This window comes from Danio rerio, chromosome 5, assembly GCF_052040795.2.
Source record: "Danio rerio strain M-AB ecotype USA chromosome 5, GRCz13ab, whole genome shotgun sequence".
Taxonomy (NCBI): domain Eukaryota; kingdom Metazoa; phylum Chordata; class Actinopteri; order Cypriniformes; family Danionidae; genus Danio; species Danio rerio.
Genome location: NC_141025.1, coordinates 55,554,983 through 55,580,416, shown reverse-complemented (window position 1 = coordinate 55,580,416; position 25,434 = coordinate 55,554,983). Strand labels below are relative to the sequence as shown.

The 25,434-nt window shown below is 37.0% G+C and overlaps 1 protein-coding gene across 5 annotated transcripts in view; it reads left to right on the top strand.

Annotated features, from left to right (window-relative positions):
• Window positions 1-25,434, top strand: part of mctp1a (multiple C2 domains, transmembrane 1a) — a 257,558-nt gene that overhangs the window by 192,352 nt on the left and 39,772 nt on the right. For 4 of the 5 annotated variants that reach the window (XM_087254125.1, XM_087254124.1, XM_087254127.1 and 1 more), the window contains one exon: window positions 5,326-5,382. In XM_087254125.1, coding sequence (XP_087110251.1) covers window positions 5,326-5,382 — 57 coding nt within the window. Of the gene's footprint in view, window positions 1-5,325; window positions 5,383-24,207; window positions 24,310-25,434 lie in introns of all 5 variants that reach the window. The other variant, XM_087254123.1, reaches the window with a different exon arrangement.

The window sequence follows — 25,434 nt, the reverse complement described above, 5'->3', positions numbered from 1 at the left end:
GGCTCAACAGGGACAACAAAAAAGCAAGAAGTGTGACGGCAGGGCCGGGAGAGGATGAGGAAGAGTGAGAAGAAGAGCCGAGAGGTGCTCTAGGCCTTTAATCCACCTCAGTGGTACCACCTCTTCCAGCGCCGTGCCCCCGTTAGCGAGACAGCGCTTCACCCGCGCCTGGCAGACACGTCTCCGCTCCTCCGTGCCAGCCCCTGACAGGTGACAAAATCAAAAGGTCACGTCACTTTGAACTGGCAGCGTTTGTTGCCCTGCTGATTTCCCCTGTGCTGCCACGGCTCGCAGGCGAGGTTGGAGGCGAGGCGGGGAGCAACTTTGGCAGCTCCTGAACTTCGTCTTTGTGAACTTTTGTACCCGTGATTTTGCTAACAACGCTGCAGCGCCGTGTGATTTTTGTCACGGCTGCTGCTGCTGCCATTGTTGACGCAGGCTTGTCTCGAGAAGCCAGGCTTTTATTTACGGAACAGAAAGCCAGAGTGTTTTTCTGGGTCCTGTGGGTTCTGCGGATTACAGACCGGCGACACCGTTGACTCCAGTGGCTTCTGGATGTGCACGACCCTGGTGCGTCCTCCCGATGGCTTGCGTGCCCCGTACAGCTCAGCCCCAAAGAGACTCTCTTGCTGCTCCGTCCCTCTCCCACACATCCCAGCAATTATTTTGCCCATTGTCCTCACATTTGAATCATGACCGCTTTTATTGAAACGTAATACTACGCCTAAACAGAATCAACAGAGTTTCTTTGTGCGCCAACAGTCGTACTCTTTGACTCGAGCCCCTGCAGAGGTCAGACCACAGTCAGCCAGTGCTGGCGCAAACTCAAGCCCTCCCTCTGACCAGCAGGGCTCTGACAGTCTGTGAAGAGGCTGTTTGGGCTCGATGTGCTCCAGCGAGAGCCCTTATCAGCCTTCCAGGCCTGGGCTCTCCCGGGCCTTTCGTCCACACGCGGCATACAAAGCAGGGCCAGCCCCTGAGCAGCTGGAGACGCTAGAGATGTCTCACATTTCAAAGAAGAGCTGGAGGAGGGGAGAGCGCAAGAGCTGAGAGGCAAGGAAAAAAATGAAAGTGCATATCTTCATGTTGGATGGCTTGTCTAGCTAGGGCGTCTATTCCCAGCGCACCTGTCACGGGGAAGGTTAGAATTAAAAGTGTAGATAGCAGGGTTCTTCCTCCACTGATGGCAGAAGGCAAGAGAAAGTGCATTAACTCGCCGGGATGTATGTCACGCCACTGGTCCAGAGATGGTGCTGCCGCTTACAGAAAGGCCAAACAACGGCTCTGATGCTATTTTAGTTTGGATTTCTGTCTGAAAGTGAGACATATTGACTGCCGAACCTACGAGTTCAGGCTACCGTGGGTTTGCTTGAAGTTCAACTTCCTCCACATTGCATTTCCCTGCATATGACCCCTGGCTAACCTAGCGTCTGAGCAACATCGCTCTTCCAGTCGATTCGTGTGCTATTAGACTACCGCAAAACACCATCGCTAGTCTCCTCACAACACTGCGTGTATCTATCCTGAACCCTCCTTTTGTTTCTGCCGCAGGCTGCATTTACATAAGAGGCTTATAGCAGCCATACACTCTCTCTTTTAGACAAGACAAAAGAACAAAAGCTATTGTTTGCTAAGTAACAATTTTTGGATGTCACAAAAAACTGATGAAATTCATGGAGCCCAGCCGTCCCCCAAAAAAAAATCATCAAAAAGAAGATGTATTCCTCCCCTGGTAGCTTTTTGTTGTTTTCAGATGCCCGAGTTGTCGTATGTAAATAGCACACATATGACCTTGAAGCTTTGATGTGGGATTGACAGGAGGAACCTCAAGAACAAAAATAATGATCTATGTCTTTTCAGTCCTCCGGCAACAAAAACAGACATGTGATACATACTCCTCCGGGCTCCCGCTAGCCACTGAGGCCAAATATAATGTTTTCGGTTGACCGAGATAAACTCTTTATTTGTGTGCCAACATATCATCTGATTATTTTGGTTTCTACAGTTCTGATTAACAAGCCAATGAGATCTGAATAATTAATACTGCCAAATTATCAGCTCACGCAGGAAGATTTTTTACGCTTTTGAATGTAAAGCATAAGTGGCGTATGTTAGTAAAACAGTTTTACTGTATATAGAATCTATCATTGCAATTTCCCAAGGATCAGTGAATGTGATGTGAAAATGTTTTGGTTTTATAGGAAAAGTAAATTAGGTAGATTAATAAAAAAGAACAATTTGAACTGAGAAAAATAGTTAAGGCAATGTCTCGTGGCTACGATGCTGTGGGTGTGTGTCATGTGGTTGCTGGCCATTGTGTAGCATGTTGCTGCTGCAATTTATTTATTTGCTACATAGTTCAAAGGGTTATTCTGGAACGTGTATAGTGTAATTACCAGCATACGTCACATATGAGATCACACGGGTTTAACCACACATACCAGTTGCAAAAAAACATCGATTGCAATAGCAAACATGTCGTGTTGTGCAGTAGGGTGCCAAAATCGAAAAATAGAAAACTTAAATTTTACCGTACCTGCTTTTAATGCCAACTGTAGATGCCTTTGGCTAACAGCCATCAGAAGAACTGAATGTAGTGAGAACCTAATTAAAAATGCTCGACTCTGCAGTTCTCATTGCATATCAGGTAAGTTCATGCTATGCTAAATCAGACATATTACTCATTTTTGAATGCAGTAATGATTTAAGCAAAAAAAAAAAAACAGTTAAATATAGTGAATTAAACTGTGGGCACTGAATGCTTAGAATGGAATGTAAAAATGTACATTTACATTTCCTGCTGTGCAGGTGCAGTTTGCTGTCAGAATGCAGTTGTTTTGCTTGTTGATGATTACACAGGCCTTGTACAGTTCCGTCTTCTTTCCTTGTCTTTGGCTAGGCAGAACCTCGGTTTTTAGCACTACATAGTTTTGAATCTGATAATCATGGAACAATATTTCATGGAACCACACTTGTAGGCCTTTAACTTCTCTCTTATAAAAGCAGAGTGAGATAGCTTTTCAATGGGATAGTTGTATATTTTGGGCTGTATGCTTGGCCATTTTGTCTTATCCAATATCCATTGGTAGGGTGCTATCGCAAATTGACCTGTCAGACGCACTACATAGTAATGTTTATATATATATATATATATATATATATATATATATATATATAAAATCAATATAACTTATCACTAATCTCACATCGAATGCTATTACCTCACTGTAAATGCTAGTGCTCCAGTTTTTTTTTTTTTTTTCTGCAAACTCACTGCAGCCTTATCCTGAATGTTTACAAAACGGTAATTCATCTATACATACTGAGTGAGTGAGCGAGTGAGTGAATGACTTTGTGTGTGTGTTCTCTGTTTTTTAAGAGGTTTACAAAGACACAAAATTATATAGTGACATTAGTATGCCCTAGGTATTACACTATGGCAGTTTATGAAGACATATCCTGTTTTCATTACTTAAAATGTGTCACGTACAGGAGCAAGACGAGGGACAAGCAAGGATCCAAGTGCAATTGAATAATGCAATTGAATGTGCAACTGAATAGTATTTGTGTAAGCCGGCAATGGTGAAAACAGGAGCAAAACAAGTACACACAGGGCATCCAAAATGTAGTCAAAAACAGGCATAAGGTCAAAAATTAGGCGGCAGGATATAACAGGGAAGATCAGGAATACGGCAGGCAAAACCAGAAAGTAAATACAACTTACACATGATGACTGCAAACAAAGACTCAGTCCTAAACTGGTGTATGTGTAGTGTATAAATAGTCCAGATGATCTGTGATGACGAGATTCAGCTGTGTGTGAGTGTCAGTGGTGAATAGCTACCGGTGTGTGTAAAACGGCTTGATGGGAATTGATGGGAATTGTCAGTGTGATGTGTAGTTTATCAGCGATTTGCCTGGAGTGGATCGCTGGTGATCATGACAAAATGCTCATATTTTATGTTTTATTTATTTTTGAGACAGGATTGCTGTCAAGGTTGGGGTTAGGGGTAGAGTAAGGCCGTATAATAAGCAATTGTTACAGTGACAAATACATTATCCCTATGAAGAGGCCTCATAAACCACACACAGTATACAAGTATGTTTTTGTGTATCTTATAGTATTGCACAAATGTTGACCTTGGTGATAACTGCTCATGAATTTCACAAAATTAAGTATGTTGAAAATGTAAAAATGCAGATTTTTTTCTGTGAGTGTTGGGTTTACGGTTAGGGTAATTGAATACAGTTTGTTCAGTTTAAAAATCATTACATTAACGGGAACTCCCCATAAAGATGGCTGTATAAGTGTGAGTGTGTGTGAATTAAGAAATAGCACATATCAAGGTATGAGCAACAATAATTGTTTATGTAATAATAACTAATTATTATGTAGGCAAGCAAATAATTAAGTATTACAAATAATATTTATCAAAATAAAATTATTTATTTGTTTAATCTCAAAAACTACTAGACTCGAAAAATCCTAGAGAAATCTAATTTTCTTTTTTTTCTTTTAATTTAATTTTATTTTATTTTATTTTATTTTATTTTATTTTATTTGCACCATAACCTTTTTTATTATTTTTTTTTATTTGACTATATATACTATAGTTGGGTGACATGGTGGCACAGTACCTCACAGCAATAAGATCACTGATTCAAGCCCTGGCTGGATCAGTTGGCATTTCTGTGTGGAGTTTGCATGTTCTCCCATGTTCGCATGGGTTTCCTCTGGGTGCTCAGGTTTCCCCACACATTAGCACATGAATGTGTGTAAAGCATGTGTTTGTAGTTCCTATGAATGCCTGTATGGTTCAAAACATTGAAAAGCAATTTGTTGCCCTTTGTCTTGCTCTCAACATTCTCAGCATCACTCTTTCATCATTTCTGCTGGTCTGTGATTTGGGTTCTTCTGGGAGGATCGCGTAGCCAGCAGCATTTCTTGAGGTCATAGGCATACAGCTCTTTGTGTGCTCGAGTTAAGTATGAAAACCTGAAGGGGCTTTGAAGGGACCATTGTTGGCCTGGATCTGGTCCACTGAAGCACATAGTTAACGTTCTATGTCATCAGCCTCCCTTTGCCAAAGGCTCTATTGAGGTTTTAACCTTATGGACAAGAGGACGCAACTGATGACTTTAGAGACTGAGGTCAGACGCTGAGGGTTTGCTTTCTATCAGAGGACCATACGTGCTATCATTTGTTTTCACTCGAAGTTGTGGAGATGCTCCTAAGTGTACATGTGAAATTGATTTTCTCTTTGTTTTTTCCCCCTCTTTTTTTCCCCTGCCCTCTTTTGTTCTGCTCCTCACAATGCACATCAGCAAGCAGTGGAGGATTTGCTGGAGGACGAGGATGAAGACTTTGACAGAGATGACAAGGTAATTATCGGTGCCATTCACAAACAAGTGTTCCAACACAACTGTGTATTTAATGCTCAGATACTCTTCTCTAAAGTGAAATTGTAAAGGAAACATAAAGCTTCTAACATTTAACCTTGTTAAAATAGCGAAATGGTCATTTATTTCTTGTGCATTTAACACTTTCGCCTGCATTTCATGGAGTCAAGGTCTACAGTAATCTGTCAGAGCTGCTAGTGTCTGAAGTCTGCACAGTTCCAGTACATCTTTTCTTTTTAACCAGAATAAAAGGGAACCATGTAGGAATAAATAAACTTGGCTTCAGGGTCTCTATGTCGAGCTTCTGATATTTCTCAAGGCCTTTGAAGTGCAATTAATAGCATTCAAATGACCGCAGGCCAAATGCCCCAGCAGCATTCATCGAGGAAGCATTTTTAATGTTTCTGTTGAGGCAGATTCATGTCATTGCCCACCATAATACAAGTATTTATGCATTTTGTTTGGATCAATGGGTCAATACAAATGACTATACGAATTTTCTGAATGATAAAAACATAACCTGTGACATCATGGAAGAATATGAAGTGTACATACGTACAGTGCATTTTTGTAGAAGGTTTTAGATAGAAGAATGAACTGAATTGATATTAATGTTATGAAGGGTTTGTTGTTGTTTTTTTTCTCCTAAGGTTAACTTTAAATAAGCAGTTTGAGTGTTGATAGGGGTTTTAGAATTTTTTTCTTTCTCTGGCGTCCTTTCTCTGTCCTTTCTCCTTTTGCATAGTGTTAGTTTGCATAGTTTTGCATAGTTTTGATTCTTTTCTTCTTTACTGGTTAGAATTATTTAAATGGTATCAATTATAGTTTGCATCAGTGCTGCTTTGACTTATGATTCGCCTATACAGCTTTGCAAAACTTACAAATATCAAGTAGGTCAACTTTGGTCAGGTTGTACATGCACCTTTTTAATAAAATAAGAAAGATGCAGCATCTGCTCAGGTATTCAATTTTATTTATATGATATTAGATGTTGTGTTGTCTTATATTCAGACCGTCCTTGATTTGACAATGACTTTTAAAAAAATATTTCATCCTAAAAATGACATTATTTGCTTTAATTATAATTTTTTTTGTTGTTGTAAAAATATGCAGGGATTTTGTAAAATTATTTTTTCGTTTAATCTCAAGAACTACTGGACTTGTAGTTCAATTATTTATAAATTTAATTTAATTTAATTTAATTTATCTAATTTTTTTATTAAATTAAATTAAATTTCATTTTAATAGTGCAATTAAATAGAAAAAAGTTTTTTTTATTTGTTTTTATTTATAAATAGTACAACTAGAAAGCACACAAAGACGTAATGTGCAGAAAGGTGGTGCATAGATGCATTTTGCTAAGTCTTAAGCTTCATTTTGTGACTCATTCATTTGATCAATGAATTATTCATTTGTTAATTGAATTTTTTTTGTGACTGATTTAAATGAATCAGCCTTCACTTTACTTTAAGTGCAATGTGGTAGGAATTCTGCAGCTTGATCTCACAAAGAAACATAACTATTTTAGCGTAGCTAACTCACCGCATGAGTTGTACGACCGTATGTACGATTTTAAAAAGGAGGTGTGCCACTTATCCACATTCCTTAACCCAACCGTCATTGGGAGATGAGCAAATTGTGCTAAATGGTTTGAATGAGAATTAGCCACTAGGGGTGTAACAGATCATGGCCTGCATTTATGCATTCAGTGTAAGCTGGACAATTAATAATAAAAAATCAGGATCTCAAGATCCATGCAACGTAAATTATAAATGATGGTGATTTGCATGTTTATTAATCCTAAGAGATACAGTCTTTAGTTTTTTGAGTTAGTTATGAAGTTACAAACAGTTGAATAAGAGAAGTACTGGCATAACAGTTTATAGTTTAAGATGGTCAAGAATAAAATCACCGTCATGTGCATTAAACGACGCTCAAAAATTAAAGTTGTAGGCAGCAATTACATTATTTAGTGGCCATAAAAAATTTGCCACTAAATAATCCTTCAAAAATGATCCATCTAGCAATAAAACATGGAGTTTAACTGAATCATTTATTGAAAATGAGACTAAATATGCTTGTAAATGTACATTTTATACTAAATAAACATTTCATACATTTAGGTTATTGGCAACAGTACACTGTAAAACCCAACAATAAACTTTATCAAATGAAATGAGTGTAGTTACCTAAAAATTTACTGAAAGTTAATTCTACTCTTTTAAAAAGAGTTTTAAGCTCAGTGTTGAAGGTAATAAGTTAATCAAATATCTCATTACATCAACTTAAATGGAGTAAGTTCACAGCACTCTTACATATCAGTTTTTTTTTAACTCAAATGTTTTGTTGCAATTGGTTTCCTCAAACTGTTTGAGCTTCCTTACCTAATTGGGCTTTACAGTACTCAGTTGGTTTGAGTTCTCTTCATTTATTGGGTTTTACTGTGTTCAAAATAATTCATTTACTCAAATGGATTAAGTTGACAGTGCTCATTAGAATAAATTTTTTTACTTAAATGGTTTGTCGCAATTGGTTTCCTCTCATGGTTTGTTATCTTAATTTTTGAGTTTTAACAGAGAATTTTTCACAGTACTGAATATTTTACAATTTATTTATTTATTCATCATTAACTTATCAATTTTTTCAGCTGGTTATTTCTTCTTTTTTTTTGTATTAAAATGACAGGTTGTAAGTTCTGTTTGTTCATACCCAAAGTTTCTTGCAGTACTGTTTTTGTAATTAATGGAAAGCAATTTGCATTTGTCTCCTCCCCTTTTTTGGCTGATCCAAAAAAGGGTCCAAGATTTGTGATCTGTTACACCACTATAAGCCACTAAATCAAAAAGATACTAATTGCTTTAAGATTGTGTTCGAATCCTGGCAGGTTGCGCAACTAAAAACATAGCTTGCAATTTTAAAAGCCACAGTATTTTGCACATGAATCCTGTTGGTAATCCAAAGCACTGGTTTGTACTTCTTTCCTTTAGTCTCTTTTTTTTTCTCTATGTCAGTTTGTTGATGACCTCACATTCTCATTACCTCCTCTGTTTGTTCAAGCAGTAAAATACTGAGGTCAGATCAGGGTAGGCCCAATTTTACTGGATGGAGGAAGAGGGAAAAAAATGGACAAATGTGCCAAGGCCTCATTTTAATTGAACCTGAAGCACATGTTGCAAGTATGTGCAATATGTCCCAGATGTTTAAGCCAGGCCTACTTTTCAGCTCTTCCTTAGTCTCCACTAGGAAGCTATTAGCTGGATAACCTTTGCCCCAGGGGCTAAATGGGGTATTACATGGCAGGCACCTGTTTTGCATTGGGCTGGGGACCTCTTGCAGGCATAGCTTGAGCCAAGACATGTGTTCTTACTTAACAAACTGCTTCGTGATAGTTAAAAGTGTCTTTCTTCAGACTCGCTGCAGATATTAGTCAATTACTCTTAATGAAAGTCCAAAGTCAAGGCTAATTGATGGAGACGGCTCAGTTGTTTTGCCCAAGTAGGCATTTTGTTAGGAGAGAGAACAGTCTGCTGAAAGCTAGTGCAAGTGACTCTGTAAAAGAGTTATGAAATGATTATTTGTTTTCATGGCCATTAAATGAAATCAGTATTGTTGAAGCTGCATCGAAACCCAGAATTTAAAGATGTTTAAAGGGTTAGTTCACCCACTAAAATGGAAATTCTGTTATTAATTACTCACCCTGAGGTTGTTGGATTCTCTTGAGACCTTCATTCATCTTTTAAATACATGTTAAGATACTTTGAATGAAGTCTAAGTGCTCTCAGACTCTTCAAAAATGCAATAGCCCAGAAAGGGCTTTTCAAGTACATCAAAACACCAGTCATAAATGCAAATTGATTAGATGTTAGTTGACTACAAGATAGTTATTTAATCTATTATGAATTAGTTTTTTGATGCTGATGTAAGATGTTAATTTGATTTTGTTTTGACATCAAGGTAATTTACGTAAACAATAAGTATTTAAAATTAAGTGTAAATTTTGAATTTGAAATTGAACCCTCTTATAATAAAATAGTTTTGTGTCATTATTTTGGTGGTCAATTGGTCATCAATGTGTGGATGTCAAAGGAAGTCCATTTTTTGACTTCAGATTGATTTGTAATTTTTTTTTTCATGCTTGATATAAATTTGGTGGTGTTTTGACTTCAAGGGACTCTCTGTGAATATAGTTTGGCATCCATACCCGTCAACTCTCCTGTTTTTCCCGGGATTCTCCCTTATTTCACAGTTCTATCCCACTATCATACCATGAAAGTATTTTCTCGTATTTCCCCCGTATTTTTTAATCTTTCTGTGAAGGCTGGCAATAAACATTAAAGAGCCGATTCACACTATATGTAACCCATTCCGCCAAAGCACCAGGTGACGCCCCTGATATTAAATGTGAATCTGTTCTGTGCTTTCATTTTATTTAGAAAATTAGAGATTCATTCGCTGCTCTTTAATCAGAATGTTTAAATTACACAGTAAGGAAAAGGTTCATGATATTTGATAACTTGATTCTATTTGTTTATAAGAGCTATTCATTTTAATAGGATAAACTGTTTGCTAATTCATTTGCAGCATTTTTCTAATGTATACTATTTATTATATACAGTTTAAATAATAATAAAAACACATTACCGACCGTTTCAACCGTTTATTTACAATGGGACAGCTCCAGATGAACATATTTAGTAAATCTTTTTTTTTTTTGGGTGGGGGTTATCCCTTATTTTTACATCCCAATGTTCACAGGTATGGGCATCAGATTAGGGTTTGTGTTAACAACAGATTGCTTATGTGTTGTGTTTCTGACTCTAGTGGCGATACATCCTACTGTCTGTAATAAACACACACCCCTATCTGATATGACAAAGGCAAAAAAAAATTAAAATAAAAAAATAAATCAGTTTCTGGCACAGAAAAGTGTTTTGGAGCTTTGTTTGATTAAAGTTCAACAATTGAAGTCATGTGGAATGTTTTTGACAATGTTTTTGCTGCTTCTATTTATGGACATGAACGTCTTGTGCCATTGGTGACTATAGAGGATGAGAGACCTCTCAGATTTCCTTTAAAATATCTTAATTTGTGTTCCAAAGAAGAACAAAAGTTTCAGGGATTTGGAAATGACATGATGGTGAGAAATTAATAAAGATTCACATAAAGATTTAAATATAAATTTAGATTGCATTCAGGTTGTGCAGTAGGTAGATACAGCAATGCGAGCTTTTAATGAGAACTCATAACTTTAGGTAGCAGATATGTCAACTTAATCTACTAACCCTAACCTAAGGGTCTAGATATACTGTTACACTAATGAGAGCCTGCTGATGTAATGCTGCAAACATGTAAAGAGAGGACCAAAAAATAAAGCATTACCAAATTGTTTACTCCAGGAAATGAAATTGAAAATGAGAGTATACAGTGGAGAGGAAAAAAAATACAGACAGTTTTTCCATTTAATTATTGTTAGCAATTAACAACACTATTTACCTGAGTGCAATTTCACCGAATCATTTTAATTAATGCCAGCCATTTTGTGTTGCCTCACATTTTTTAAGCATTCGGGAGTGCCCTGAGCACAAGCGCGACCTCTTTGATATCTCTGCTTCTTCAAAGTACAAAAATTCCAGTTAGCGGGCCTGCGAATGTAAAGAGGAGCGATCTCCTGCTGAGACTTTCAGCTTGATGTCAGTAGAAAATAAAAAGTAATTTCTGAGCTGGGTAGATGATAAATTATGAAACAAGTCATTTTTTTAAATAACATACACCGATAAATGGATCACAACAAGAACTGAAATGAATTTAATTTATTAGCCTAACAAGTGCACCAGTTTTAGAGTTTTTCTCAATTTAAATGGTTACATTAACTTTAAAAGCCATATGCTTGCACCACACCTTAGCTTTTCTCTTTGCCAGGCTTGTGCCAGTGTGTGTGCATGTGCACATGTACATATGTGTGTTTACAGTGCTGAATAGCTCTCTAGAGAGCTCACCGACTCCACCAAATTCATCAGCAAACCCGGCAATAACAGCCAAAATATTTTAACACCTGCTCCGCCAAACACATGTAAACACACAGGCAGAATGGCAGGTAATTATCCAGGTGATAATGAATGTGCCTCACATTGTTAAACCTCTCTCAGAATTGCTAGCGTGGAATTAAGGAGCGGCGTCGGGTGCGCTATGATAACATGCTCTGCTTGTGCCACAGCTGCCTCGCATTTGTGTCTGAGCACCCGCTTCCCCACAGAAAGTTTGCAAAGGTTTTGTATTTACACTATTTTTATGCATGTAATCTTCACTTGTAATAGAGCACATGCTGGAAGTGTAGTCGTCCTTTCTCTTTTAGTGTCTTTTAGTTTTTAGTGGCACTGGTGTCAATGGAATTGTTTAGTGAAAATAGTAATTGACAGTACTCATTATAAACCTGTTGAGGCACAAACTGTCTTTCTATTATATGCATTAAAAGTGAATTATGACAGTTAATTACAGCCAATTAGACACACTTCATAAAAGTATCATAAAATGTTCTATATAAATGGGTCCTATTATGCTTTTTTTACTCAATGTAATGTACGCCTCTCTAAAGCTTTGCAAAATTAATCCCAGACAATTTTGTAAATGTCCCATTTTTTTTGAGGTAGGAGAAAAAAAAAAAACACAGTTTTCACGTGTTTCTCTTTAAATGCAAATGAGCTGCTGCTCACACCCCTTTTCTATAAGAGGGTGGAGCCTTTAAAGACTGTGTCCCAGTTATGCGGCAGTCACACTGGAGTTTAAGCATGTAAAATTCTGTCATACTGTGCTGGAAAAAGGGCATAATTAAACAAGATGATTAGACATTTAAAAAAGCAAACGATTGGTCCAGAGAGGTCCTGCTTTGATCTTCGATTGGTCTCATGCAGTCATGTTATGCAAATTCGCAGGACACAAAGAGTTCACAAAGCTTGAACTTTGCATGCAGCGAACTGCGCAACTTGTTGCACGAGTTTGTGTTTCCAGTCTGACGCATTCGCCTGCATATAAATTGAAGTCCAGTGTGACCCCCGCTTAACTCTGACAGCAACAAGCAAAATTTGGCATGTTTAGTGAGTTTAAACTGCTAGATTTAGTTTTTTTAAATGTTATTTTATTTTTCACACATAAATACAGGCAACAGACGGCACTTACGTGAGTATTATTAAACTAAACTACCTTCACATCAGCTGTTAAATACACATAAGGTCACGCTAACACAAAAAACATCACATTATGTAGGTTATGTGTGTGAATGTAAACTGCTGGTGATGAAATCACATACTTATAAGTAGAGCTGCACGATTAATCGAAAAAAAGGTCGCAATCTCGATTCAACCCCCTAGACCACAGGTGTCAAACTCAGTTCCAAAAGGGCCGCAGCTCTGCACAGTTTAGTTCCAACCCTAATTAAACACACCTGATCAAACTAATTGAGTCCTTCAGGCTTGTTTGAAACCTACAGGTAGGTGTGTTGGAGCAGGGTTGGAACTAAACTGTGCAGGGCTTCGGCCCTCCAGGAATTGAGTTTGACACCCCTGCCCTAGACGATCTTAATCCAGCTTTCCTACAGTCCCTACAGCATTCCTCAATCCAGCATTTAAACCAACAGTGGACCGACACATAATATTATTGTTGTTTTATCATATTTTTGAGAAATAACAATAATAATAATAGCCTACTAACATTAACCTTTATTTTACATCTACAGATTCTTGAGAAAATCTTGATCTTTATTTTAAGCAAAAAATAAATAAATCGCGATTTTCATTTTAGCCAGAATCGTGCAGCTCTACTTATTAGTAATGTATAAAATTTTAAAGTGCAAATAAACATAAAATAACCCTTTTAATTAAGCTTTTTGAAGCAATATCTGAGTGGTTTTGTGTAAGTAATTAAGTCTTTATTTGTTGATAGTCTTGACATTTTCCGCAAATTCATGAAAAATACATTATTTCTTGCAGAAAATGGTTGGATTTGGCCTTATTTTTCACAAGAAATGTGAACACACTTAAATTAAAGATTTGAACTGATTGTGATTTTTAAGAAAAGATTAGCCTTAAAAGAATGAATCGTTCATAAGCCAGACATAGCAGCTACTTTGAGAAATATTAAGGTCAATTTGTCATGATTTGTATTAACAACAATATACATTTAAAATGTTATTTAAATTAGCCTATAAGTTCACTTTTATGTTGCTGTTTTATTTTAAGAATCATCAGTTTGCACTCATTTTAATTTCATGGAAAATAGCCTGGTCAGTTTGGCAAATATATAATTTTGTGCACTATTGTGCACTATTTATTAATTAAATAAATAATTAAATAAATAAATATACAGTTGATGTCAGAATTATTAGTCATCCTGAATTATTAGCCCTCCTTATAATTTTAATTTTTTTTTCTCCTAATTTAGGTTTAACAGAAGAAACTCATTTCTAATAACTGATTCTTTTATCTTTGCCATGATGATAATAAATCATATTTTACTAGATATTTTTCTTGATACTAGTATCCAGCTTAAAGTGACATTTAAAGGCTTAACTAGGTTAATTGTGGTTTGTTCTTGCTTAAGGAGGCTTATAATATTGGCCTTAAATTGCTTTGTTTAAAAAAAAAAAAAAAAAAAAAAAAAATATATATATATATATATATATATATATATATATATATATATATATATGGCTAATAAGTTTGACTTCAACTGTAGATACCATTTGTATGTTATCCAAATAACTTTGTATCACTCCTGCTAAATAAAGGTGTACAGCAACTTTAGTGATCTCATCAGAACCAGAGTTATGCGGTCACGTGTCGGCGGTGTTACGACGGGATAATCAGTGGTAGTACTCGGTCTGAGAATCCGCCAGGATGATATCGCTAGTGTCTCCAGGGAGCGCAAGAGAGAGGGTGAAAGAGTGCTGAGATTAGGAGTGTACGCATGGCTGGGCACTGGAGTAATGGTCCTACACACACACACAGAGCCCGAGGAGGAGCCGCCCCAGATAAGATACACACTGCAATCATGTCATGCTCACAGGCTTACCACAACTCACGCACGCCTCCTTACATGCCCAACAGCTGTTAGGAAGTGTGCGCAACTCTGCTGCCTGCTCGACTGGATATTAAAGATGGCATGTAACCGTATGCTGTATGTCTTATAAATAAACAAGCATTCAATATGTATGTGAAGCAAAACAGTGGCAGAGAAGGAGAGAAAAAACAGGAAGTTGTTCATTGTCAGAATGAAGGGCTATTTTTTTTTTTGAATTAATAGCAATCAGTGTTGGTTTAAGGTTAGAAAAATTAAGAAGATATGTGATGAGTGGCCAACATGTTGCAAGCTGTTGCATAAAGTGTGATAGTTTGTTTTAAAGAGCCCATATTATACATGAAATAAGGTCATATCTTGGTTGTAAGGGTCTCCAACAACAGTCTAAAATGCATGCAAGGTCAAAAAAACACTTTCATGGTCTTATAATCTGCATTTATTTTTACCTAATTATCCCAGCGACTCCTGTATGAATCGTCCAGTGATTCATTTGTTCCCAAATCCCTCCTTAGCGCGAAGCTAATCTGCGCTGATTGGACCGATGACAGTCTGTCACGATTGGTCGACTGCCTTCAGTCAGAAAGTGAAATGCCCAATAGCTAATCAGCAATATAGAAAGTAATCACAGTTCATACACGCTCGATAGTGTAGGCGTGGACTTTAGCTGCCACACACGCACAAAAACACACACACACCTCCGGACGACAACGCTCCCGCTTCCGCCCGCACCTGCCAGGTTTAGCCTGAACCTGACCGCTCCCGCTTATATGAAGAATTTGTTGTCCCGGTGCCCGACCCGCCCCGTTTTCTGCCCGCCGCGCCCGATCCCGCTAAAGAGCGGGGGAGAACAAAACCAAAAATCACCCAGCTATACAGTCCAGACAGCCAAGCTGTCTGTATAAACACACACACAGCACCAAGCACACACACAGACAAAGTTCTCTCTCTCTCTCTCTCTCTCTCTTTCTCTCTCTCTCTCTCTCTCTCTCTCTCTCTCTCATACGCGCGCGTGCGCACTAACACACACACACAAGCACCAAGCAGACACACAAGCAAAGCTCTCTTTCTCATTCGCATAGCAATATCAGTGATATTGCTAGACAGCCCGCTCCCGTCCCAAATTAAACCCGCTACCGGCCGCTCGAGTGATTTATTCGGAAATTTATTCCCGCGCCGCAGAAATCTGGCGCGGGGACAGCCGCGGGAATGCAGACCTCTACCACGGAGCTCCGTAAACAAAGCAGCACGCATCGCGTTTTTAACGTGACTTTGCACGCGATAAGAGAATATAGCCAGTTAACCTGATACAGTACACGCGGTTACAAGTAACAAATCACAACTAAATACATTTGCAAGCTAGAGTAAATGAGGCAACAACTTTAATCGCACGTACTTACACTTGAGAAATGGAGGAAGAAACCCATCCTGACGTCAATCAGTAAGTTAACTTACTCTTTACTGATCCTTCCTTTAACAAACGCAGATGAAGATGCAGATATTCTTTGTAGCATGTAGTTTCCAGAAGTTTCAAGTAGTTTCCAACTGCTTGGTTATAATGCTGATGTTTCATCTTTGGGTAGACCCTCGATAATATCCATCTGCAGTGTGACTTTAATCGACCGGCATGTTTGTGTGCGTGTGTTTGTGGGTGTGTGTGTGTGTCTGGGTTTCTGCGTCAGAGGGCGGGGCCTCAGGTTTGAAATCTCCCGGGTTTGTGCGTGCACGTGAATAACTTGGTTTCGTTCGTACGTCATGGCGAAACACCTAATGACTCGGTATCAAGGCGACTCGTTTGAAGCACTATGAGTCGACTCTTTTATAGATGAATCAACCATTTAAACACTGTATTCTTACAGATTTAAGCCTTAGCTGGATACTTCACTTCACTTAGAGCTGTGTTACACACTACATGGAGGGGAATTTTCAAAAACCCACAATATGGGCTCTTTAAATAAACAACATTGTAAGCTGTTGACCTTATTCTTCATGTATAAAGCAGAGATACCATTGGATTTTTTTTTTTTTTTTTTGGCTGGAGAAATTCAGTCTCATTCATTCCCACTGATTTTCATAGTTTAGAAAGAGTTTCTTATGCTGCTTGGTATAGCAAATGGATCTTTTTCTATTATATAATTATACTTTTTATGTATAGTCATGAATACACTTGTTTGTACACTGTTAACCCTTACTGTAGATTATGCAGTAAATAACTGTAAAATAGCCAGTGTTTAGCTGTAATGAAAGGGAACAGTATTTTGCTGTAAAAGGAGCAGGATTTGTATGAAATTCTGTAATGCAAAGAATAAATTACAGTAATTTACTCTATGTAACATTACAGATATTTACTGTGATAATAAATGGTAAATTACTGTTCAACCATTACTGCCCCATCTACTCTAATGCTTTATGTTCCTATTTCATATTTATTTTATCTCTGTGTTTTCTTTGGTTCCTTTTATGTTTTTAACATTGAGTATCAGGAGTCAACCAATGCCACAGAGCTTATTAAAAGGTAAGTGTAAGATATGGACGAAATGCATTTAAAGGCAAAAATATTCACACAGAGTAAAGAAATTGTCACAATAATTTTTATAACTTTGTTTACTTTTTCTATAATAAATCTAATTTAATTGCCTAGTTTGACCTATAGTTAAGATTTTAAATTGCACTTTCAACTGAATATTAGTATTTTGCTAAATAACTAGTAAAAATGTGTTATTAAAAAAAAAAAATATATATATATATCTTAAACAACACGCACATACATTTTTGCAGAGACTCAATGAATTTGTCTGGAAAACCGGCAAGTAAAAGTGCCATTAACAGTATAAAGGCTTTCCTAAATAAATGTATAAATCATAATATTTGTTGTGTTTTTATTATTACTACAGATTTGGAGCAACATGAGAATCAGATTATTTATTATTATTTTTTTTTCTATGGATGAAGTTTATATTATAGTATATTTTTATTGTTTTTATTAAACAATATGTGCATAACTGTGATAAATGTAGGCAGTTGCTTTGAAAATATGCTATGTACCAGGGGTGTCAAACTCCTGGAAGGCCACAGCCTAGTAGAATTTAGTTCCAGCCCTGCTTCAACACACTACCTTTAGATTTAGTTTGATCAGGTGTTTAATTAGTATAACTGCACTGTTACTCTGTAGATTGTGCAATAACTGTAAAAAACAATGATTTAGGCATCACCACACACTCCCACAGGCTGTCCGTCTTATTCTAAACACAAAGGTGTTAGAAAGAGTTTTCAGAAAATGCTGGCCCTTTAAGAGAGCCAGGTGTTTGATTTGTTTACTGCTGAGTGTGCTCTATGCTATGTCCATCAATTGAGATGTAGAGTCTGATATGTTTTAGGCTTTAAATAAGAATCTATAATGAGTAAGTAAAATGTGTTCAAATGTTTTTGAGGGTTTATAAAATAAGGCTGTGTTTTAAGTTATATTGTTGTTATCTTGAACTGTGTACTTGAAAGCTACATTGTTAGCTAGTTAGCCTCTCCTCATATAACTTCTTACATTACTTTTGTTTAAGTATATGTATTTATTGGATATTGCATACTGCCATAATGTACAGATGCTAACAGTTGTATGTATCTTTCTGGCAACTAAGCCAAAATTAAATTCCATCATCTCAGTAAGGTAACATGTGCACAACATCACAGGGAATCACAAAAACATGATACACATAGCCATCTACACACAAAAGCTCAACTGTCAGGTCCCAGATTGTGAGTTTGTTGCAAAGTATTTTTCAGAGCTGTGTTTCCACCTATGAATTTATATTTGAAACAATAAAAAAGTTTGTTGTCATGAGATAATTAAAACAATAAAAGATTGGATCCTTTGGTTTTTCGGTGATGCCAACTTTATTTTTGTTTTCTATAATTATTTTAAACTTTTTGAGATTTGACAGAGCTGTTAATTATTTAAAACTTTAAAATAATTATTTTGTGTTTTTTGCTGTTCAGTTTTTTTTTTTTTTTTTTTTTTTTTTGCATGGTCAGCATTGAGGAGAGAGTAACACATTTCACTGCAGCACTTTGTGTGTGTGTGTGTGTTTACTGGATATGTGATTGTAATTGTGATAAATGTTAGCAGTTGCTTTAAAAGTATGCTATATACAAGGGGTGCTTAATCCTGTTCCTGGAGATCTACCTTCCTGCAGATTTCAGTTGCTATCCATATCAAACACACCTAAACCAATTAATTAGGACCTGAACACCACGTGATAATTACAGGCAGGTGTGTTTGATATGGGTAGCAACTGAAATCTGCAGGAATGTAGATCTCCAGGAACAGGATTAAGCACCCCTGCTATATACCATGGGGGTCAAACTCCAAGTTACTGGAGATCTGCAGCGCAGCAGAGTTTAGTTCCCACCCTGCTTCAACATTACCTGTAGATTTCTAACGAGCCTTAATTAGTTTTATCAGGTGTGTTTAATTAGAGTTACAGCCTAAAGTCCCAGTCACACTGCACTTTTCTCCCTATAGACTTCCATTCATATGCATGTGAATGCTGCAGACCTGGAATGAATGCTCATGTGACAAATTTTACAGTTTGCAGCATTGGAAAGTTCAAGCTTGGAGAACTCTGAACTGCAAAATCACATCATGTGATTGCTTGAGACTAATCAAAGATCAAACCATGACCTCTCTGAACAGAAATTATGGACCAGTTGCTTGCTTTTTCAATCTCTAAATATTTTGTTTAATCCCACTCCTTTTCGCAGAGCCATATGACATATGAATTTTGCATGCTTAAACGTTAGTTTGACTGCAGCCTTGCTGTGCAACCTGTGGCTCTCAGTAATATGTAAGATGATATTTATATCTGCTGATTTCTTAATTTTGTTATACATTTTCTGTTTTATATTTGTTTGCTGCCAAAACAGTAAAATAAATTTGTCAGAATTTACAACTTAATTAATTTAAAGAATTAATAACAGGTAAGAATACTAATTAATTTTAGTAACACCTTGACATACTATTGTGTATGCAGTATAATGCTGTGAGTTGTAACACTACAGTACAGTAATTAACTGTACACAGTTTCCAGTTAGTTACCACTACTGCTCTATTACAGTAATTAACTGGCAACACTGTTGCCAGCTACTCACTGCAATGGTTCGGTTACAGTAAACAACTGGCAACACTGTTGCCAGCCACTCACTGTAATGGTTCAGTTTCAGTAATTAACTGGCAACACTGTTGCCAGTTACTTACCGTAACCAAACTTTTACAGTGAGTAGCTGGCAACAGTGTTGCCAGTGTTCTACTGTAAAAAAGCCTGGTAAGGTCTAACAGTGTAGAGCAAGTAGTTTAACTATTTTCTGCAGTTTGTGATTCAACCCAGGCTTATTCTGTTTATGTACTCCTATATACATTTCTAAAGAGCTTCAAATAGGCCCACGAAGCTATATATAATTTTTTTTTTTCTGTTTTTGTATTTGCCAATCCTCTTGAGGCCGCTGTCTATGCTTTTACAGGATCACACTTGCTTTTCTCACATAAATCCACCAGAGGCTGCTGTCGACTGACTGACTTACTGACTGACCGACTGATAACCCCACCCCCTTTCCTAAATCCAACCAATAGCACCGTCTGACCTACCCACCCACTTCCGAAACCCAACCGACAGTTTTAAAAAGCAGTTCAGAAAAAGAAAACCTTTGACTGATTTTTACCAGTTTTTCAGATTTTACCACATTCTCATCGTTATTTACTTGTTTATTTTATTTTTTAGCTATTGTTTTTGTCTTTCCTGGTTTCCAGAATTGTTTTTCACCTGACTCGATCCCCGTTATAGCGATCAACTCCGCTCTGTGTCTCGGCCAACGTACATGTCGAGCTACCGAAAAAACTGGTAACAGCTAGAAAGCTGTCCATACAGAGGTGAGCAGTCAGCTGCTGAGTGAGAAAATGGTGTCATACTGCCCCATAGCATTCCTTTTAAAGATGAAATGCAGCCATACATAGTTCTGCCTACATAATTTGTGATCTCTAGAAATGTACATAGGGCTACGTTTTCAGAATGAGCCTATGTTGTTATAATTCCTAGTCATTTCTCCCATAACCAGCTGAATTGTAAGTTCCAAAACAATTGCAAAGACAAGCACACTTCTGTAATTCTGAATAAGGTCAGCATAATTTAGTATTAGGGGTTGAGGAGCTGGTAAGATTTGAAGGTGTTTTGATCAGTTTACTAAACTGAAATGTAATAGTCAACTTTAGACCACCAAAGTTAATTCAGCTCATTAATACAGTTATGTCAACGAGATATAATTTGTTAAGACAGGGTAACAGATTTTTTTAGTTACAGTATATGTTACAGTGAGAGGGATGCATTTACGTGATCACAAATACATTTTTTTTGTTTTGAGATGTTTTGAATTTTATAAAAAAAAAAAAAGATAAAAAAATACACAGGGAGTAATTTTTTTTATCCAATTCAAAACGAAAGCCCATAAGAAGAATAAAAATAAATAAATATTTGTTATAAATATGTTATAGTCATTTTGATGACTCTCAGGACCACAAAACCATTCACATGTGTGTTATTACTATCTCACTAAAGAGATACAACATCCAAAAGCTGAATAAACAAACTTTTTTATGTTTTTGTAGGAGATAAAAATATTTGGCTCAGTACTATTTGAAAATCTGGAAGCCAAGGGTTGAAAAAAATGAAATATTGAGAAAATCACTTTTAAAGTAATTATTTACACTTAAAAGTGATTATTTTTACATACAGTTGCAATGCAGATTTTTACTGAATGTTCAAATATTTCTTCAAATATACCCATGCTTATTTTTTTTGTTCAGGGCCATAAATAAAAAAATAAAATAAAATAAAATAAAATAAAATAAAATAAAATATTGTTTTAATTAAAAAATAAAATAAAATAAAATGAAAGAAAGAAAAAATGATCATACTTACCCAAAACACCTCTGAACAGGAGTGAATTGGTTTTATATGGTTTAAACTCTGTTAATATTTGAAAGTCATCCAGTGCAGTGTTTCTTAACCACATTGCTGGAGGACCACCAGCTCTGCACATTTTCCATGTGTCCTTAACCTTCCTGATTTACAACTTCAAACATTCATAAATATTGTGTTTTACATCTGATTGCCTCAAAGCCTTATGATATCCTCCACACTATGCAGTTAAACATATAAAAGTGATGATCACCTCTTTCATTGAATTTTGAGTGTTTTAATCAACTGTGTTATCCTGTGGTGTTCAAAACTGACCGCCATAGGAAATGAATGGGTACATAGTCAATATTCAACCATCAAACAGAAAACATCCCTATAGACACCACCCCATCTCACTCACTCACACACACACCTTTCAGACTAAGCAATGTCTTTTGTGGGTACACATCTTTTTCCCGTGCTTATGTGCCAATCCTCCTACATGATTACCACCATAATATTACGTGTTCAGTTTGTAATACATTTTCGGTGCCTAATTGTATTTTCACTGTAATTTTATGTCTAATTCTATAAATACATTGTTCACAGCTAAAGAACGTTGAAAAAAAATTGGTGGGGAAAAATGCTTTTTGAGCAATTTAAGAGCAGTTAAAGAGACTGAATTTTGACTGGGAACACTAAAGTAAGGAGTGGAAGGTGAACTTGACAGGAGGGTTAAGTAAACACACCTGATCCAGATCATCAGCTCATTAGCAGAGACTGAAAGACCTGTAATGGGTGTGACAGAGACATCCCAAACATGCAGTGCTGGTGGTCCTCCAGGAACGTGTTTTACAAACATTGGTCTAATGTATCCCAGTCTTAAACTGTTGTTCCATCATGACAGTTGCTGAGACACCTGACCATCAGCGTTGGGCAGTAGCGTCGCAACAAGCAGTGACGCTACTAGCTTAATTTCTCAGTAGCTTGGCAGTAGCGTCGTTTCTTTCTAAATCAAATAGCTTTTCTGTAGCGAAGCTATTAGTTTAAGCAAGTTTAAGCAGTAGCATCCACACAAGCTACATTTACCGATGGCGGATTATTAAGTGATGTCACTGACATTCACAGAGCTGTGAGGCCGGTATCTAGCCGATGAAAGTAAATCCATATGGGGTTGAGAATGACGATTTCGTCTTCTACCTGTTTTACAGTGGTCAACAACACACTTTTTGCCGTGTTACTGCCACCTCTCGATCTAGTCGGTGATATCGCTAAACAATCATTAGGCTGACACAAGAAACTTACTTGATTGAAAGATGACTGTGAGAGAGGACATATACAGTTTACTTAAAGTCAAGCCTAAAGTATACTATGGTAATTACTATTAGTTCATGATAGTTAATAATGATACTTCACTATGTAGTGTAAAAATTTATTATTGAATAGTTGTAAATATGTAATACAATATAATGCTTATTCCTAAATATTTCCCCTTGCTATAAATGACTATAGTATTATAAATGGTAACACCTGGCATTATTGGAGTTTTTGTGTTTGCTGTTATATACTATAATTTGTTTTTGTTTGGTACAGTTTATTGTTTGCAATAAATAATTTAACTGAACAATTATGCCTCATATGATTCATTGAAAGTTTTATTGATCACTAAGATGTGATTGACTTGGATTTAAGTTGCTTCGATTTAAAAAAAAATAATAAAAAAATGCAAAAATAGCTTGATGTAGCTAAGCTACTTCTGCCAAGTAGCTTTTAGCTTAGCTTGCTACATTTCCCAGAGGGTAGTATTTAGTGTTGTTAAGCGACATTTTACATAGAGTAGCTAACAGCCTAGCTACATTTTTCAAGTAGCTTGCCCAACACTGCTGACCATATAGCCGAGATCCAGGTGCGCATAGTGTAGGAATGCAAATCTAATGTGTGGTATATGTATTTTATGTATATACACTCTAATGGAAACCATCTTGTGAGCAAAATGTGTAAAAACTAGAAATAGTAGATATATATCATTACAAAAAGCAAAGTAGAAGTATTCGCAAAATATCTTCTCTGAGGTTTGTTCTTACACGCTCTCTCCACCTCAACGAAATGCTGACAATCTGATCCCGATTCATGCACATTTAGGTCCGCTAGAATCTAGCATTACAAGCAAGCCTTATCTGTAGATAACACGCGGAGGGTCAAAGCCAGCCGAGCAGAGGCAGGGGGTTGATCTGGGCGATAGCTACATGGCAGTATGTAATTGGACTAAAGAGTGTGCTAGGGATTATTTTTATTACTTTGAAAAACTGTGACTGAAAACTTGTTCTGGGGCTATTGAGCTTGTGATACGCGATGCATATCCTCAGGTAACGTGGCTTTCTTCAGTGCTAAGGAGAATACAGAGAGAAATAGAGCATGTTTGTGCTTCTCTGGCTCCTTTTCTTCTCAGCGCCTCTAAAAGATGAAAAAGCTTCATGCTGTAAAAGATGCTTTTGACTTTTTTTCCCCCCTTTTTCTTCTTATTTAGGGAGAGATGCTCCTAGGAACTGCATTTTAATCATGTTTGGCTAATAAAGAGAGATTAGAAAAATCCTTTACACATTGAGGGCATTGTCTTGTTGGGTAAAATAGCTTCATTGTTTGATTTCTCTTTTTGCCTTTACATCAGGTGGATTTTTTTTCCCTCTCCTTCTCAAGGGTCCTAAGCCATCTTAGTAGCCATCAATGTTTTTATTTTGTCTAACTATGTTCCTTTTGTAGCCCTGATTTAAAAAGATCTCAATTTATTCTGGTCCACAAGGTGCCTGGCTCAGTCCCCTCCCAGGATGGCCGGCTGCCGGAAAGCCATATCCTTGCGGATATTTTGGCTTCCTGGCACTTTGAGTGGATTCGTGTGATGGTGGTAAGTGCGGTCCGTATGTCCCTGTGTCTCACTTCTATGGCTCATCGTCTGTCACGCCAAGCAGGGTTGTGTGTCGCTCCCTTTCACCTATCACTTTGTTCTTAGTTGTCACTGTTCATGTTTTATTCTTGAAAAACTAGCCTGGTGATCAGTGTTAGCCTTTTTTGTTGGACTCTGGAACAGCTGGAAACTTTCTACGCTTCATGGGTTGTTTGTCGGATGCTACTGCAAGGTCACCTAAATACGGTAACACGCTTGGTAGAAAGTAGTGTCTTTTGGGGTTGGGTTTTTTCCAGGGTGTCCACACCTATACCTGGAAGGTGACTTTATTCCTGCAGAGTTTAATTTCAGCCCTGAACCAGCCAATCTAAGAGATAGATCATTTAAAAATTTACATTTACTCACTAATTACTCTCCTTCAAGTGGTTTCAAACTTTTATGAGTTTCTTTTTTCTGTCGAACACAAAACAATATATTGTGAAAGAAACTGAAAGCCTGCAATCATTGACTTCCACAGTAGGAAAAACAAATAATACTGACGTCAATTGTTACATGTTTCCAACATTTGTGTTTAACAAAAGAAAGACATTCATAAAGGCTGAAAACAACTGGAAGTCTAAGTAAGTTGGTTGAAGCTAAAGTCTGCAGAATGTTGACCTGATAGAATTTGGATTGGACACCCCCAGCTTAAACATGTCATTGTGCCTTACCATCTATGCACTGTATGTAAAAGCATTCAGAGTGCTTTAGAGAATACATGCCCATGCTGTCACTAACCTATTTCATACTAGCCTGACAAACAGCCAGTGGCTGACCTAACACGGCTTACCCAATGAAGTCACCTCAGAGAAGCTCATTTGCAGTACAGCTCTTGATAAAGGAACACCGAACCTGTGCTGTATATACAAGGAAAGCAGCTTCCAAGAAGATGGTTTATGAATGAATTATGAGGGTGTATTGATGTTTGTCTCCGAAGTGGAGGAATGCCATTGCCATTTATATCCTTTTGAGAAGCGCATCCCTCAAGGAAACTTTTGAAAATGAGAATGTGTACATGCACTGACTGTAGATGGCATCTCAGCACATTCATAAGTAATAGAGAACTGAGTGACTTTTTGGAATTTC